This window comes from Pelodiscus sinensis, chromosome 5, assembly GCF_052426305.1.
Source record: "Pelodiscus sinensis isolate ZL-2025 chromosome 5, ASM5242630v1, whole genome shotgun sequence".
NCBI lineage: Eukaryota > Metazoa > Chordata > Testudines > Trionychidae > Pelodiscus > Pelodiscus sinensis.
In genome coordinates this window covers 133,306,303-133,323,822 of record NC_143056.1, presented here as the reverse complement: position 1 = coordinate 133,323,822, position 17,520 = coordinate 133,306,303, and the positions used below count along the sequence as shown (strand labels likewise).

General features: G+C 46.7%; 3 protein-coding genes across 3 annotated transcripts; all 3 read left to right on the top strand.

The window, feature by feature from the left end:
* Window positions 1-928: 928 nt before the first annotated feature.
* On the top strand, window positions 929-1,864 carry LOC149524420 (olfactory receptor 5W2-like). The gene has a single exon (XM_089778857.1). It carries the CDS (start codon window positions 929-931, stop codon window positions 1,862-1,864), a length of 936 nt encoding a protein of 311 aa, XP_089634983.1.
* Window positions 1,865-8,862: 6,998 nt separating this feature from the next.
* Window positions 8,863-9,801, top strand: LOC149524419 (olfactory receptor 5AR1-like). The gene has a single exon (XM_089778245.1). The coding sequence runs from the start codon at window positions 8,863-8,865 to the stop codon at window positions 9,799-9,801; it is 939 nt and encodes a 312-aa protein (XP_089634371.1).
* Window positions 9,802-15,593: 5,792 nt separating this feature from the next.
* Window positions 15,594-16,532, top strand: LOC149524418 (olfactory receptor 5AR1-like). The gene has a single exon (XM_089778244.1). The coding sequence runs from the start codon at window positions 15,594-15,596 to the stop codon at window positions 16,530-16,532; it is 939 nt and encodes a 312-aa protein (XP_089634370.1).
* Window positions 16,533-17,520: the final 988 nt, after the last annotated feature.

Below are 17,520 nucleotides of genomic sequence, written 5' to 3'. Positions count from 1 at the left end.
CTGAAAGATGTTTCTCTCCACAAACACGCCCCTTCTGGGTCAGCTCTACACAGGACCCAGCTTGCAGTGACAAGAGCAGAATGAAAGATCCCTCAAGCTTGGACTCTGCAACTTGCATCACCTATTGACACAAGGGGGGATAAAGGCGCCAAATTAATCCCCAGGGTATCAGTTCCAAGGCTGAGATTCACTGAGCTCATTAATTTGTTGTTGTGTCTCTGAGCTCAGGTATTCCCAGTGGATCTAGGGATCTCGTCCCATAGATCACAGATTTCAGTATAAAACTTCCCAATTATACCAAAGTGTCAATTTCTGTCGATGGAGAAAACCCACCCTGTCTCTCCTTGCTCTCCGCAGTTACGTGCTGTTGTCCTGCATCCGAGTCAGACACCCACACAGACACCATGGTGATCGGCAGGCACTGAACTGAAGTTCCAGCTTCTACCCATTGAGCTAAAGAAATGAAAAATTTGTTGGGTAATCGCAGAAACTGGCACCTTTATTTATGTCTCAGAGGTTTCATACAGGCTAATGCGGGGGCGGGGGGGGGAGGAGGAAGGTCGTCCAGTTATTAGGTACCAAAGAGCTTAATTATCGCAGTGACTAAGTTTAATCCCGAATGGGTTCACCCTGATTCTCTTCCCGACAGTGGCACAAGTAGCAGTCTGCCGCTTGGATTCCTCAACAGGGGTAATTGTTTGGGGGGCACGAAAACCCTTCATGTCCTTCTATGTGTACAGTGTTAGCATTGTAGGGAACAACCAGAGTGACTACCTGTGAACATTTGGCTCTGTGGACTATTCCCTTCCCTGCACTGCTACTAGTGTCCACTAAAAAAACTGATCTTCATTTTTCTTCATTACATTACAGCGAAGGGTTAGGTTGACTGAGCTACATCCCTGTAGCTGCCTGATCTACCTTAGAGGAGATGGAAGAGGGAAATCGCTCGGTGACTGAGTTCATTCTCTCAGGACTGACAGATCGTCCAGACCTGCAGGTCCCTCTCTTTCTGTTGTTCCTACTGATTTATGTTATCACTGTCATGGGGAATGGGGGGATGATCTTGTTAATCACCATTGATTCCCGACTCCACACCCCCATGTACTTATTCCTCAGGACTTTGTCTTTCTGTGATCTCTGTTATTCCACGGTTAGTGGCCCTAAGATGCTGCAGAATTTCTTTGCTGAAAGGAAAAGCATTTCTCATGCTGCCTGTGCAGTGCAAATGTTTTTCTCTATCTTACTTTCAGATATTGAGTGTCTCTTGCTGGCTGTGATGGCGTATGACCGTTATGTGGCCATCTGTAACCCGCTGCTCTATACGGTCACCATGTCCCAGCAGCGCTGTGACCAGCTTGTGGCTGGGGTGTGTGCCGTGGGGTTAATGGATGCGTTGATACTCACAAGTTGTACATTCCAGCTGTCGTTTTGCCGCTCCAACCGCATCAGTTATTTCTATTGTGACATCTCGGCTCTGCTGGTGCTCTCCTGCTCTGACACCCGCACCACCGAGATTGCCTTAATTGCTTCCATGTGCTACACTGTAGTGATCAGCCTTGTGATCATTCTCCTCTCCTATGTCTGTATCATCTCCACCATCCTGCAGATCCGCTCTGCCGAGGGCCGGTACAAAGCCTTCTCCACCTGCGCTTGCCACTTGACTACAGTGGTCATATTATATGGCACCCTCCTTTTCATCTATTTCCGACCCAGCTCCAGTTACTCCATGGACACAGACAATATCACGTCAGTGTTTTACTCACTGGTGATCCCTCTGTTGAACCCCCTCATCTACAGCCTGAGGAACAGGGAGGTGAAGGACGCCCTAAGGAAAGCCGTGAACAAACTCCTAACCAGTCCCTGAAACTGTTCATCTCAGTGCTGACTGAGCGATGGGCAGTGGAAACAGGTGAATTCAGTTCCCAGCCCATAGTGATGTCATTTGATACAGCCCATGGTCGTATTGTTCTTTATTATACTGTTGTTACTATAAATGTGTCTGTATTCCAACATGGGCTGCAGGTCCCCACTGAGATCAGGGCTGCATTTAGCTATTGCTTCGGGACGTGCGTAAATGTCTTTGTGATCCGCTCTACTCTGCACTAGTTAGGCCTCAGCTGGAGTACTGTGTCCAGTTCTGGGCGCCACATTTCAAGAAAGATGTGGAGAAATTGGAAAGGGTACAGAGAAGAGCGACAAGAATGATTAAAGGTTTAGAGAACATGACCTATGAAGCCAGGCTTCATGAACTGGGCTTGTTTAGTTTGGAAAAAAGAAGATTAAGGGGGGACATGACAGCGGTTTTCAAATATCTAAAAGGGTGTCACAAGGAGGAAGGAGAAAGTTTGTTCCTCTTGGTTACTGAGGACAGGACAAGGAGTAATGGGCTTAAAGTGCAGCAGGGGAGGTTTAGATTGGACATTAGGAAAAAATTCCTAACCGTCAGGGTGGTCAAATATTGGAATAAATTGCCAAGGGAGGTGGTGGAATCTCCCTCTCTGGAGATATTTAAGAACAGGTTAGATAGACATCTGTCAGGGATGGTGTAGACGGAGCTTGGTCCTGCCTTGAGGGCGGGGGGCTGGACTCGATGACCTCTCGAGGTCCCTTCCAGTCCTATGATTCTATGCTCTCAAAACAGGGAGCTGATTGTATTGGGAAAGAAGGGAGGCATCAAATCTCTCTCCCTCTTTTCTCTGCTTGTGTTGATTTCATGGTGCAGTTCCAAGGGTGCTGCGTGCGATTTCTGTGGGTCAACCAAAGGCAGTTTGCCCACCGTCCTGCTACTCTGCAGCCCTTTCTGTGCTCTGCGGGCTTCTTCTACATATTGTCACCTCATTTGTGTCTAGGCACAAGGAGGAGAGAGGTGGTTTCAATCACACTGTGCTAGGGCAATGGGAGAGTTATGTCACTGATGTGTTGAGCCTGTGCAGTTCAAAGCCCTTTCCATAGCTTGGTACCCATGGGAGTGGAGTCTCCCCATTCTCAGACATGGGGATCTCCGCATCTGTAGGGAACATTACAGAACAGATAAGATGCTCCAGTGTTTGCTGATGCTCACAGAAAAGGGAAATAGATTTTGCACTCCTGGGCTCGCCTGTCCTTCTCGGCACCATCAATATAAAGTGTTTTAAAAATGACCTTTTGTGTTTGCAACTTTATTGTCACTTTCCATGGTCAATGTGGATATTCCTTGAACCGTGGAGGAATTGTCTGAAGGAAGGAACTCTGCAAGTCTGGACAATATGCAGCTGTTGTTGTCAGTCAAACTCTCTGGAGGCGGCCTTTTCAAAAGCAGTCACTCATGCAGGGTGCCTATAGCCAGGGATGAAAATGTGGATCTTAAATTCTTTCTGCCTCCATTTGTCCATCTCTGATTGCAAGTCTCCAGACATGCCTGCTTCCTTAAAGGGTTCAGAAATGTCTGTGAGCCTCGTCATCGTAGTGCTTCTGAACACATTGCAATCTTGATTGTATTTAAAAATGAGGAGTCCTATGGCTCCTTATGACTAACTCAGTGTTTTTCAAACTGTGCTCCGCGAAGCCCCAGAGTTCTGAGAAATATCTCCAGGGGCTACGTGAGGTTGACAAACTGGAAACATCGATAGGTACAACACATACAATCAGTGGACCGCTGGGGCTCCGAATACATTTTTACGCATGTAAAGGGTTCCAGAGCCCAAAAAGTTTGAGAACCACTGGACTAACATATATAAAGAATCATGAGCTTTTCTGGGAAAAACCCTCTACCTCAAATGATGAGCTCAAATAGAAATAAGAGAAACCAAGTTCTTTATTTGAAAAGTAGTCATTCTTCCAAAAAAGATTTTTGTTATGTGTATAGAAAGCACATGGGATTTTACAGGGGAAAAGGCAATGCATCGGGTTTATTGAGAATACCATGGCAAAGCAGGGAACATATGCACACGTAGACAGACAGACACATACACACACACACTGTCCAACCAATCAATTTTATATTTACCAGTCCGTGGTCTGGGGACAACTAGATTGATCAGAGACCGAGAACTAGGGGGTCTAGCGGTGTGGACCAATGCTCCAGTCTTTGGCAGGACATACCTCCAAAATTATGGCCAAGCAGGTCCTTTGTATAGTAGTTTTCCTTCATTGGGATCAGTAAGTTTTGCTCTATCATGTTGTTTTTCTGATGGATGGATGTTATAGAATCACAGAATTATAGAACTCTTGGACTGGAAGGGATCTCGAGAGGTCATCGAGTCCAGTCCCCTGACCTCACTGCAGGACCAAGCACCATCTAGATCATCCCTGACAGGTGTCTGTCCAACCTGCTCTTAAATATCCCAGTGATGGAGATTCCACAACCCCCCAGGCAATTTATTCCAGTGTTTAATCACCCTAACAGGCAGGAACTAAACCTCCCTTGCTGAAATGTATGTCCATTGTTTCTTGACCTATACTCAGAGGCCAAGGAGAACAATTTTTCTCCCTCCGCCTTGTGACACCCTTTTAGATATTTGACAGTTGAGGTAACATCTTCTCTCAGTTGTCTCTTTTTTAAACTAAACTCAGTTCTTTCAGTCTTTCCTTATAGGTCATGTTTTCTAGACCTTTCACTATTTTTGTTGCTCCTCTCCAATTTCTCCACATCTTTCTTGAAATGTGGGGTCCAGAACTGGACATAATACTCCAGTTGAGGCCTAAACAGTACAGAGTAGAGCGGATGAATGACTTCTCGTGTCTTGCTCACAAAACTGTTAATACATCCCAGAATCATGTTTGGCTTCTTTGCAACAGTCTCACACTGTTGACTCACATTTAGCTTGTGGTGCACTCTGACCCCTAGATCCCTTTCTACAGTACTCCTGCCTAGACTTCCCATAATCTCCAGAGGTTCATCTTGCTAAGGTGGTCTTGATCACAAATATCTTGTCTCAATGGATAAACGCTCGCCCTTTCCCACAGGGTCTGGGGTTATCAAAAGGGTAGATTGACATGCAGTCTTTTTTGGCAACTCCTAGTCCATGATTGAATCCTACCATTAGCATTTCTCAACTGGTGATGGCCTTCAGACTTCTCTCACACATGCTTTACTCTCACACATAACAAGGGTAACAAACCGAATTTCAACAAGAGCAAATCATGACATTTTTTCACTCTATTATTTTACAGTAGCTACTGCAGAACTACGAACAAAATAATAACCATACAAATCTAAATCTAGTTCTGCTGCCAAATCATTTAGCAGAGTACACAGCATCAAGCATATTAAGACGTAGCGCATTAAGACCTGAATGCTTAGAATGTCACTTAAAACAGGAAATAGGAATTTTTTTATGTCAATATCAGCAGCCGATCACAGAGAGAGAATGCAGAACTGGCATTTCTCTGAAAATCTGATAGTTTCTCTGGGTTTGAACAAAGACATTAACTGGATGTCCCGTTGTAAAGATAGTCTCTCCCCTTGGCCACACATAGGAGAGCCAAACTTCGTATTTATCAGCGTTTTGCTTTGATGGAGCTGGCTTGAGCTCTATTAGCCTCCAAAGGCAAACTAACATTGTTTCACTTGGACAATTTGGTTTCATCATTGAAGCGTGTTGATAGTACATATCCTGAGCTCTGTAATGGTTATATTATACCAGGCTTTTGAAGGCCAGTCTGATACATTTTTATATGAGACCTTCCTCTCTTTGGAGATCAATATAATCTCAGCTACACATTAGGGCTATGTCTACACTCGTGGCTTCTTGCGCAAGAACATCTTGCGCAAGGGTTCTTGTGCAAGAACTCTTGCACAAGAAAACATTCACACTGCCACGTGCAAGCTGTGCTTTTGTGCAAGAGCGCCCATGGCAGTGTGGACGCTTTCTTGTGCAAGGAAGCTCTGGTGGCCATTTTAGCCATTGGGCTTTCTTGCGCAAGGAATCCGTGCTGAGCGTCCACACTGCCCTCTTGCGCAGGAGCTCTTGAGCAAGAGGGATTACACCTGTCAAAAAAGAGCATAGCTCTTGCACAAGGAGCCCTCTCTTACCACATCGTACTGTAAATTTACTTGCGTGAGAGTGGGCGGGCAGTGTGGACGCTCTGCAGATTCTTGCGCAAGAACAGCTGTACTTGCGCAAGAAGCCGCGAGTGTAGACATAGCCTAGATATTGTGTGTGTGTCAGGTCTGTCAGGTGTGGCTTCACATGACACACACAAACACACGTGATGTGCTTTGCAAGCACACACTGCCCTCTGTTGGGAGAGAAATGAGACACCTAAGCCATCTCCCCTGCTTTTCTACCTGGTCTGTTGTCCATGCACCCAGTGTGGAAAGATGCCACCTGTCACACTGGTGTGTATTATAGATAGAGACAACTACAAAACAAGAAGGAACAAATGTAAAGTTTTTAGGAGACAGCACTGTTTAGGAGCATCCTCTTGAGCAGTCTGCCCTGAGCTGAAATTGAAAAAGGCATTCAGGAGTGAGGTGTTCTTTCTAGAAGAAAAATAATCAGAATAAAAATGTACACTCCACACGACATCACCATGTTCACCATGATTTCTTGCTCTTTAGACTAGTGGAAAGCGTTCTAGACTCTGAAGAGCAGGTGTTCAGGGAGCTTTATACCTCAGGGCACTGTGACGGGGCGTGGATAGAATTGGACCCAAAATTAATTTTCAGTTTGCCGTGCAAAAATTCCATTTACCAAAACTCCAAGTAGGCAAAAATAATAGAGAATTAAAATAGTTGACCAAAGAATAAATCATCCAGCCCCTGGCTCTGGGTGTGGAAGGATCCCAGATGCCATTTCTTGGTCACCTGGAACGAGGTTTCATATCTACCCCCTTTTGTAGCTACCAAGAGTTGAGGGGCCCCATACCCCCCCCCCCCCCACTGCTTTGGATCCCGGCCCATGGACACCAGAAGCAGCAGTTGCCTGCTAAGTGTCCTCACTGCCCATTGCTGCTCACTCCCTGGGCAACTCCTCCAAGAAGCTGCCCTCTCCTTGCCCTCTTCCGGCACTTTGAGATAAACTCCTCACTGCACCCTGTGCAGGGTTCTACAAATCACCATAGCCCAGTATGGCCGGTCTTCAGCCACTGGACCTAGGCTTCAGCTGAGTCTTTAAACCAGCCCTCGCTCAGAGCTGTCCGAGGTATCGCTGCCTTCCCAGACAGTCCCTAGGCCTGCCTGGCTTGAGCTCCAGAGAGGAACTGCCAGGCCTTCGCCCGGCAGCTTCTTTATACAAGGTTTGCTGGGTCCTGATTGGCTGCAGTAAAAGCAGCCACTCTAGCTTGCTTGGAGGACCTCACCTCTACTTTTATTTCCTAGGGTGTGGAGTGGCAACTTTGATTTCTTTCAGGGGGAGGGATAGCTTGGTGGTTTGTGCTTTGGTCTGCTAAACTCAAGGTTGTGAGTTCAATCCTTGAGAAGGCAGTTTAGGAATGTAGGGCATAAATCTCTAGCAGGGGGTTTGGACCTAGTCTACCACATATCAGGGCACATACTCCCTTCAACTCCACCCCCCCCCCCCCATTATGTGTAGCTTCCCCCAGTCCTTGCCCCTGCCCGGATGAAAGCCAGGGCAACCATGTCTGGAAAGGGGCCTTTTGTTACTAAACCCAGGGCTCAGGATGGCTGGACATTTTTCTTGAAAAAGCTTTTGTTTTAAAGTGGGAAATTGGATTTTTATCCCAATTACAGTTAATGCAATTGTTTTGCATCCAAAAAGCAAATTCTCCTTCTCTCCAAACTGCCCCAGGGCACTTCCACACAAGGGCAGAGCATCATGTATGAGAGGGGATGGAGTCCAGCCTGGGAGACGGGTCCATGGCAGAGAAACATGAGAGGTGGTACCCAGGGCATCTCTGTGTCTTTTATTTCTAAGCTGAAATGTTTTCAGTTGAAAGATGTGGGTCTCCACAAACACACCCTTTGTGGTTCAGCTCTACACAGGACCCAGCGTGCCGCGACAAGAGCAGAATGAAATATCCCTCAGGCTTCAACTCTGCAATTCTGACAGAAATTGCATCAGTTACTGACACAGGGGGAAAAAAGGCACCAAATTAATCCTCAGGGTATCAGTTCCATGGTTGAGATTCACTGAGCTTGTTAATTTGTTGTTGTGTCTCGCTGCACTCAGGTATTCCCAGTGGCTCCAGGGATCTTGTCCCATAGATCACAGATCTCAGTATAAAACTTCCCAATTGCACAAAATATCAGTTTCTGTCAATGGAGAAACACCAGCACGTCTCTCTCTGCTCTCCGCAGGTACGTGCTGTTATCCTGCATCAAAGTCACACACCCACATGCACACCATGGGGATTGGTATGCACTGAGCTGAAGTCCAGGCTCCTACCCCTTGAGCTAATGAATAAGAAATTTGGTTGGAATTTTAGGCATGGAAGCCATTGGCTTCCTTTACGTCTCAACGGTTTCATATGGACTAATGTAAATGGCGTAATCAGACGCCAAAGAGCTTAATTATATCAGTGAGCAAGTTTCACCCCAAAGTAACTTGCTGAGCCACAGTGCTCCCCTTTGTCAATAGAAGTTAGAGACATCGACACTCATTTACTATCATCCCTTTCGGAGCTAAGCAAGTCCCTGTCTGCTGCTCGGAGCAATTCTCAGCAGTGTTTGTCTGTGTGTGTGTGGGGGGATGATTAACCTGAGAGTCCCTGTATGGTTGCAGTGTGTGAAAATGATCAAATAGAATGAGCAGCTGTGAATACCTAGCTCTGTGGATGAAGCCCTTCCCTGATCTAGTACTAGTATCTATTAAGAAACTGACCTCCATTTTTCATCACTTACATATTACAGCGAAGAGACAGGTTCCCCAAGCCATTCACCTGCCCACATCCCTGTAGCTGCCTGATCTCAGCTCAGAGGAGATGGAAGAGGGAAATCACTCGGAGGTGACTGAGTTCTTTCTCTCAGGACTGACAGATCGTCCGGAGCTGCAGATCCCCTTGTTTGTGTTGTTTCTACTGATTTATATTATCACTGTCATAGGGAATGGGGGGATGATCTTGTTAATCACAGTTGATCCCCGACTCCACACCCCCATGTACTTTTTCCTCCGCAATTTGTCTTTCTGTGATCTCTGCTGTTCCTCAGTCATTACCCCTAAGATGCTGCAGATTTTCTTAGCTGAGAGGAAAATCATTTCTCGCACTGCCTGCGCTGTGCAAATGTATTTCTTTCTTCATTGTGTAGATATTGAGTGTCTCTTGCTGGCTGTGATGGCGTATGACCGTTATGTGGCCATCTGTAACCCACTGCTCTATACGGTCACCATGTCCAGACAGCGCTGTAACCTTCTCGTGGCTGGGGTGTGCACCGTGGGGTTGGTGGATTCTCTGATACTGACGTGCTGTATATTCCGGCTGTCATTCTGCCGCTCCAATCTCATCAGGCATTTCTACTGTGACTTCCCCCCAGTGCTGGAGCTCTCCTGCTCTGACACCCACACCATTGAGATTGTGATGTTTGCCTCCACCTGCTACATTATATTGAGCAGCATTGTGACTGTCCTCCTGTCCTATGTGTGTATCTTCTCCACCATCCTGCGGATTCGCTCTGCCGAGGGCCGGTGCAAAGCCTTCTCCACCTGCGCTTCCCACTTGTGCGCAGTGGGCATGTTTCATGGCACCCAACTCTTCATGTATTTCCGGCCCCCCTCCAGCTATTCCATGGACACCGACAAAATAGCCTCCGTGTTCTACACAGTGGTGGTCTCCATGTTGAACCCCCTCATCTACAGCCTGAGGAACAGGGAAGTGAAGGACGCCCTGAGGAAAGCAATGAACAAACTCCTAACCCAGTCTTGATTGAGTTCATCTCAGTGCTGGCGGAGTGATGGGCAGTGGAAAAAGGGCAATTCAGTTCCCACCCCATAGTGATGTCATTTGACACATCTCGTGGTGGTACTTTTGATTATTATCTTGTTGTTATTATACATGTGTCCGTATTTCCACAAGGGCTGCAGGTACCCACTGAGATCAGGGGTTCTTTCATTCCTTGCCTCTCTGCGCACATAAAATTATATTTGATGTGCTTTGAAAACAGGGAGCTAATTGTATTAGGAAAAGAGGGGGCATCAAATCTAGCTCCCTCTCCTTTCCAATGGTGTTGATTGAATTGGGCAGTTCCAAGGGTGACGTGTGTGATTTCTGTGGGTGATCAAAAGGGAGTTTTTTTCACCTTCCTGCTACTCTTCAGCTCTTTCTGTGCTCTGTGGAGTTCCTGTACCTATTGTCACCTGCTGTGTGTCCAGGCGTGAGGAGAGAGGTGATTTCCATGTGCTAGGGCAATGGGACAGTTATGTCACTGATGTGTTGAGCATGCAACAGACTGGGAATCCAACCCCTTTTTCTATACAATACTGCACTATTCTCCTGATGAGCCATGTGTTCATGACAAATGAGTTGAGAGTGTCTTCCGTAGTCTTGTCAGCCGACGGTCAGAGCAGTGTGTGTGTGTGTGTGACACCCAAGTCTTTAACTGCTAAGACACGAAGTCTTGTCGCAGCGGGCAGCCAGGAGGTTGAAGGGAGCCCCGAAAAAGTTTAACGTCCGTGTCTTTACTGCTAGGACCTGTGTCCCTTCACAGAGGGCAGCCAGCAGGTCAACAGACGCCCCTTTTATTTATAGGATGAGCTTATTACACCTCAGATTTTAGCTGCTAGGATACAGAATCCCTTCAGAGTGGGAAGTCTGGGAAAGACTGAGAGATGCCCCAACGGATCTGTCACCTGGGAGTGACACAAATCCAAACGCCCAAGCTCTTCCTATACCTGTCCCTTATGACCAGCTGAAGTTCCTTTAAATTGTGCTTGGTTCTGTTACAGCAACTGAAGAAGTCTGGTTAAAACTTAAACAGTTACAGGTTTATTAAAGAAGCTTATAAATCATACGGTTACAATGGCTATTGCTCTATTTCTTAACTGCTAGCAAATATAGATCTTAAAAATGGTTACAAAGAAAATAAAGAAAGAAAATAGAAATAATGGTACCAAGTGACAGCTTAATCTTTAAAGAGCTCTAAGTCTATGTGTACACTTAAGACAAAGGACACATCCAGGTACAATTTTTACCCCTTTCTGTGCCTCTCGACTTCAGCGGGTCAGGCCAGGGCTGGTCCCTCAATTCCTAGGAAAGACGAATACGAGGTGGGCGTCCCCGTGGAACCTCGGGAGGCCAATCACCTAACCCAACCAGCAGATAGATGGTAGATTGACAATCAGAGTAAATGTGCTGCTGGACCCATCTTTATACCCCTGGGGGCTCGTATCCTCTTTCTTATTTTAAGATGCCAAATTGTACTGGTCCGTTTTGTGGCGCCAGTTCTTACTAGCAAGTTTCAAGGTAATTTACACTTGCAAGAGAGATAACTAAATTGTGAGTACTAGACATTTTTTTACTGGGTGAGAGATTCCTCCCCCCACGGATGGCTGTGTGTTTGTATCAATATGGGTTTGAGTCAAGGACACTCCTCGGCAGCCTCTTAGTCAGCAATTGGCGTATCTCTATTTACAGCTATTCACGGTCACAGCAGCCTGGGCCCTTTGTTCTGTGTGCCCTGCATGCTCCAGGCAAGCAAAAATGGAAGTTATAAGGGGGGGTTCCTGTCTGGGTACAAGTCTCCAGTATGACTTTTTATCTAGCCAAGGGATCTGGGGAGATTCCCGTTTGGAAGATACACTGCAATTCCCATGCCCTGCCAACAGCTTATGAAACATTTTACTGGCACACAAAACCCGAGGCTTCTCTTCCAGATACAGTCTCAGATGTCCAGCTGTTGCAATAAACATTCAACAGACATTCCTTTTATGCTTCCTGACTTGTAATCCTGTAAACCCCCCTTTCTCTCTCTAGTCAATAAATGAGGTCACTTTTGTAACTAAACCGCATGGGTTTGCGTTGAAATATCCAGAAACATCTATGTGAGCACCAGGTTTGTGTATATCATTTTCAATGCAATAAAAAGACAGACTTTATATGAGCCGGAGTTGTTCACGAGGATGCTGGACAGTATTGGACACACATTCCATTCAGCACTACCAGGCCTTGTGACCTAGTGGTTAGTGCCCTGTGATTCTCTTCTCCATGAATCTGCCAGACCTAGAGCCGAGAGGCTTTCGTGGGAGTTATTTGCACAGGTGTTAAAGGATTTCCCCCACTTTGAGAGGAACAGTTTTAGGAGCAGAATCCAAATCTTACGTACAAAGGGCTGGTGCTCCTGTTGTAGTTCGGTCTGATTCTGAGCTAGGCTAAAGCAGTGGGCCTCTGGGTTAACTCTAAGAACATGAGAATGGCCGTACTGGGTCAGGCCAATGCTCCATCCAGCACAGTATCCTGTCTGCTGCTAGTGGCCAATACCAGATGCGCCAGAGGAAGGAACAGAGCAAGTAATCCTCACATGATCCCTCCCTGTCACCCACTTCCAGAGCCTGCGACACCATTCCCACCCGTCCTGTCTAATAGCCATTGATGGCCTTATCTCCCTGAATCTATCTAGCTCTTTTTTGAACCCAGTTAAGGAACTAGCCTCCACCACATCCTCTGGCAAGGAGTTCCACAGATTGACTGTGCACCGAGTGAAAAAACTCTACTGAAATTATAGGGGATTATAATATATTGGTACATAGTATAATAAATTGGTGAGAAACTAGGCAAAGCGTCTGGCTGGTGGTATCCAGAGCAATTCTGGGAAATGACTTCAAGGGACATTTGGAGGAGTGACCAGCCAACACATTGGAATAGGTTCACCTCATTATGGGGTCATATTTGTTTATGTATGTATCTATTTAAAGTATTTTTACCCCACTTCTTTATTTCAAATATGCGACGTGGCTTACAAAACATTTTAAATACACAATAAATAAATATCTATAAAGTAAAATATAGGACCCTAAAGGGGGGGGAGATAGAACCTGCTAAAACACCTCAAGAGGAGGGACATGCACACCCCTAAACACCAATTAAAGCACAGGTAAAAAGATCTCATGGGGCATACAACACCCCAGACCAGCGGATGCTCTTGACCTCTGGGTTCCATGCCCACAAAGACAGCCATGGCAAAGGGCTCTTCACGGCATTTGTCCTGGGAGCAAAGAGGCTCCGGGGTGCAAATCTCAAAGCCCTCAGTGCTATATGTAAGCTCTGCTGCCCCAAAAAGTAGCTCCCGAGGTGTGAAAGGGGAACATTGACGTGCTTAGCAAACAGGGTGAGAGTTGATCTGGTTTGAGGGTTCTAGCCAGGTTCTGCTGCTGTCCTTCTCAACTCATTGCAAGTGCAGGCAGGAAGAACAATGAGGAACCAGCTGTGCTCAGAAGTCACCTCTGTGGGGTCCTGACAGGTGTCTTGCTCTGTAAAATGTTGCACCATTCATCATGCCACCATTCGTCATGCTGTGGCAAAGTACTTTTGCGGAAAAGCATCCTGCCAATCCAGACGCACTTTTCCGAAAATGCTTTTAACGGAAAACGTTTCCATTAAAAGCATTTTCGGAAAATCATGCCAGCGTAGACGTAGCCTGGGTGTGGAAGGATCCCAGATGCCATTTCTTGGTCACCTGGAACCAGGTTTCTTATCTATCCCCTTTTGTAGCCACCAGGAGTTGAGGGGCCCCATGGTCCCAACCACTGCTCTGGGTCCCGGCCCGTGGACACCAGAAGCAGCAGTTGCCTGCTAAGTGTCCTCACTGCCCATTGCTGCTCACTCCCTGGGCAACTCCTCCAAGAAGCTGCCCTCTCCTTGCCCTCTTCCCGGGCTTTGAGATAAACTCCTCACTGCACCCTGTGCAGGGTTCTACAAATCGCCATAGCCCAGCACGGCCGGTCTTCAACCACTGGACCTGGGCGTCAGCTGATCTTTAAACCAGCCCCCGCTCAGAGCTGTCCGAGGTACCACTCCCTTCCCAGACAGTCCCTGGGCCTGCCTGGCTTGAGCTCCAGAGAGGAACTGCCAGGCCTTTGCCCAGCAGCTTCTTTATACAAGGTTTGCTGGGTCCTGATTGGCTGCAGTAAAAGCAGCCACTCTAGCTTGCCTGGAGGACCTCGCCTCTACTTTTATTTCCTATTGTGGGGAGTGGCAACTTTGCTTTCACTAAGGGGGGAGGATAGCTTGGTGGTTTGTGCTTTGGTCCCCTAAACCCAGGGTTGTGAGTTCAATCCTTAAGAAGGCAATTTAGAAATCTAGAGCATAAACCTCCAGCAGGGGGCTTTGGACATAGTCCACCACATATCAGGGCACATGCTGCCCTCAATCCCCACCCTTATGTGTAGCTTCCCCTGGTCCTCCCTCCTGCCAGGATGGAAGCAAGGCCAACCATGTCTGGAAAGGGGCCTTTGTTGCTAAACTCAGGCTGGCTGGAAATTTTTCTCGAAAAAGCTTTTGTTTTAAAGTGGGAAATTGGATTTTTATTCCAATTACAGTTCATGCAATTGTTTTGCATCCAAAAAGCAAATTCTCCTTCTCGCTCAACTGCCCCAGGGCACTTCCACACAAGGGCAGAGCATAAGGCATGGGAGGGGGATGGAGTCCAGCCTAGGAGACAGGTCCATGGCAGAGAAATGTGAGAGGTGGTACCGGGGAATCTCTGTATGTTTTATTTCTGAGCTGAAATGTTTTCAGTTGAAAGATGTGGGTCTCCACAAACACACCCTTTCTGGGTCAGCTCTACACAGGACCCATCTTGCAGTGACAAGAGCAGAATGAAATATCCCTCAGGCTTCAACTCTGCAACTCTGACAGAAATTGCATCAGTTACGGACACAGGGGGAAAGAAGGCAACAAATTAATCCCCAGGGTATCAGTTCCATGGTTGAGATTCACTGACCTTGTTAATTTGTTGTTGTGTATCTCTGCGCTCAGATATTCCCAGTGGCTCTAGGGATCTTGCCCGATAGATCAGAGATCTCAGTATAAAACTTCCCAATTGCACGAAGTATCAGTTTCTGTCGATGAAGAAACACCGCCACGTCTCTCTGCTCTCCCCAGGTACGTGCTGTTGTTCTGCATCAAAGTCACACACCCACACGGACACCATGGTGATTGGGAGGCACTGAACTGAAGTCCTGGCTCCTACTCCTTGAGCTAAAGAATAAGAAATTTGGTTGGAATTTTAGGCATGGAAGCCATTGGCTTCCTTTACGTCCCAAGGGTTTCATATGGACTAATATAAATGGCGTTATCAGACGCCAAAGAGCTTAATTATATCAGTGAGCAACTTTCACCCCAAAATAACTTGCCGAGCCACAGAGCTCCCCTTTGTCAATAAAAGTAAGAGAGATTGACACTCGTTTACTATTATCCCTTTCTGATCTAAGCAAGTCCCTCTTTGCTGCTCGGATCAATTCTCAGCAGTGTTTGTGTGGGGGGGGATGATTAACCTGAGAGTCCCTGTATGGTTGCAGTGTGTGAAATTGATCAAACAAATGTAATGAACAGCTGCGAATACCTAGCTCTGTGGATGAAGCCCTTCCCTGATCTAGTACTAGTATTTATTAAGAAACTGACCTCCATTTTTCATCACTTACATTATTACAGCGCAGGGACAGGTTCCCTGAGCCATTCACCTGCCCACATCCCTGTAGCTGCCTGACCTCGGCTCAGAGGAGATGGAAGAGGGAAATCACTCGGAGGTGACTGAGTTCTTTCTCTCAGGACTGACAGATCGTCCGGAGCTGCAGGTCCCCCTGTTTGTGTTGTTCCTACTGATTTATATTATCACTGTCATAGGGAATGGGGGGATGATCTTGTTAATTACAATTGACCCCCGACTCCAAACCCCCATGTACTTTTTCCTCCGGAATTTGTCTTTCTGTGATCTCTGCTGTTCCTCAGTCATTACCCCTAAGATGCTACAGATTTTCTTAGCTGAGCGGAAAAGCATTTCTCGCACTGCCTGTGCTGTGCAAATGTATTTCTTTGTTCATTGTGTAGATATGGAGAGTCTCTTGCTGGCTGTGATGGCATATGACCGTTATGTGGCCATTTGTAACCCGCTGCTGTACACGGTCATCATGTCCCGACAGCGCTGTAACCTGCTGGTGGCTGGGGTGTGCGCTGTGGGGTTGGTGGATTCACTCTTACAGACGTGCTGTATATTCCGGCTGTCATTCTGCCTCTCCAATCTCATCAGGCATTTCTACTGTGACGTCCCCCCAATGCTGGAGCTCTCCTGCTCTGACACCCACACCATTGAGATTGTGATGTTTGCCTCCACCTGCTACATTACACTGAGCACCATTCTGATTGTCCTCCTGTCCTATGTGTGTATCTTCTCCACCATTCTGCGCATCCGCTCTGCCGAGGGCCGGTGCAAAGCCTTCTCCACCTGCGCTTCCCACTTGTGCGCCGTGGGCATGTTTCATGGCACCCAACTCTTCATGTATTTCCGGCCCCCCTCCAGCTATTCCATGGACACCGACAAAATAGCCTCCGTGTTCTACACAGTGGTGGTCTCCATGTTGAACCCCCTCATCTACAGCCTGAGGAACAGGGAGGTGAAGGATGCCCTGAAGAAAGCCATCAACAAACTCCTAACCCAGTCTTGATTGTGTTCATCTCAGTGCTGGCTGAGTGATGGGCAGTGGAAACAGGGCAATTCAGTTCTCACCCCATAGTGATGTCATTTGACACATCCCGTGGTGGTACTTTAGATTATTATCTTGTTGTTATTATACATGTGTCGGTATTCCCACAAGGGCTGCAGGTACCTACTGAGATCAGGGGTTCTTTCACACATTGCCTCTCTGCGCACATAAAATTATATTTGATGTGCTTTGAAAACAGGGAGCTAATTGTATTAGGAAAGGAGGGGGCATCAAATCTAGCTCCCTCTTTTTTCCAGTGGTGATGATTGAATTGGCCAGTTCCAAAAGTGACGTGTGTATTTTCTGTGGGTGATCAAAAGGGAGTTTTGGCACCGTCCTGCTACTCTGCAGCCCTTTCTGTGCTCTGTGGGGTTCCTGTACCTACTGTTACCTGCTTTGTGTCCAGGCATGAGGAGAGAGATGATTTCCATCACACCGTACTAGGGCAATGGGACAGTTCTGTCACTGATGTATTGAGCTTTGCATTTTTAAGCCCTTTCTGTAATTTGGTACCCGTGGGCTAAGGGAGTGGAGTGTCCACTGTTCTAGACATGGGGCTCTTGGCGTTTCTAAGTAATATTACAGATCTGATATGATATGTTTGCAACTTTATTTTTACTTTCCATCATCAATGAGGTAATTCCTTGAAGACTGGACAATTGTTTGAAATAAGAAAATCTGCCAGTCTGGACAATATGTAGTTGCTTTTCTCAGTAAAACTTTTCACAGGGAGAAGTTTGAAAAGTATTCATGAATTCAGGGTGCCAATGGACAGGTATGAAAATGTGGCTCTTAAATTCTCTCTGCCTCCCTTTTCCCCATCTCCGAGTGGGAGGAATCAGATGGGTCTGTCTTATTTCAGGCTGCCTAAATGTCTATGTATGTTTCTATGGCCCTCATGAATGTAATGCCTCTGAGCACCTTGCAGGTTTGATTGCCTATATCATCA

What these genes read in the sequence shown, in the direction of transcription:
- LOC149524420 (XM_089778857.1), top strand. Translation starts at nt 929, where the DNA reads ATGGAAGAGGGAAATCGCTCGGTGACTGAGTTCATTCTCTCAGGACTG.
- LOC149524419 (XM_089778245.1), top strand. Translation starts at nt 8,863, where the DNA reads ATGGAAGAGGGAAATCACTCGGAGGTGACTGAGTTCTTTCTCTCAGGA.
- LOC149524418 (XM_089778244.1), top strand. Translation starts at nt 15,594, where the DNA reads ATGGAAGAGGGAAATCACTCGGAGGTGACTGAGTTCTTTCTCTCAGGA.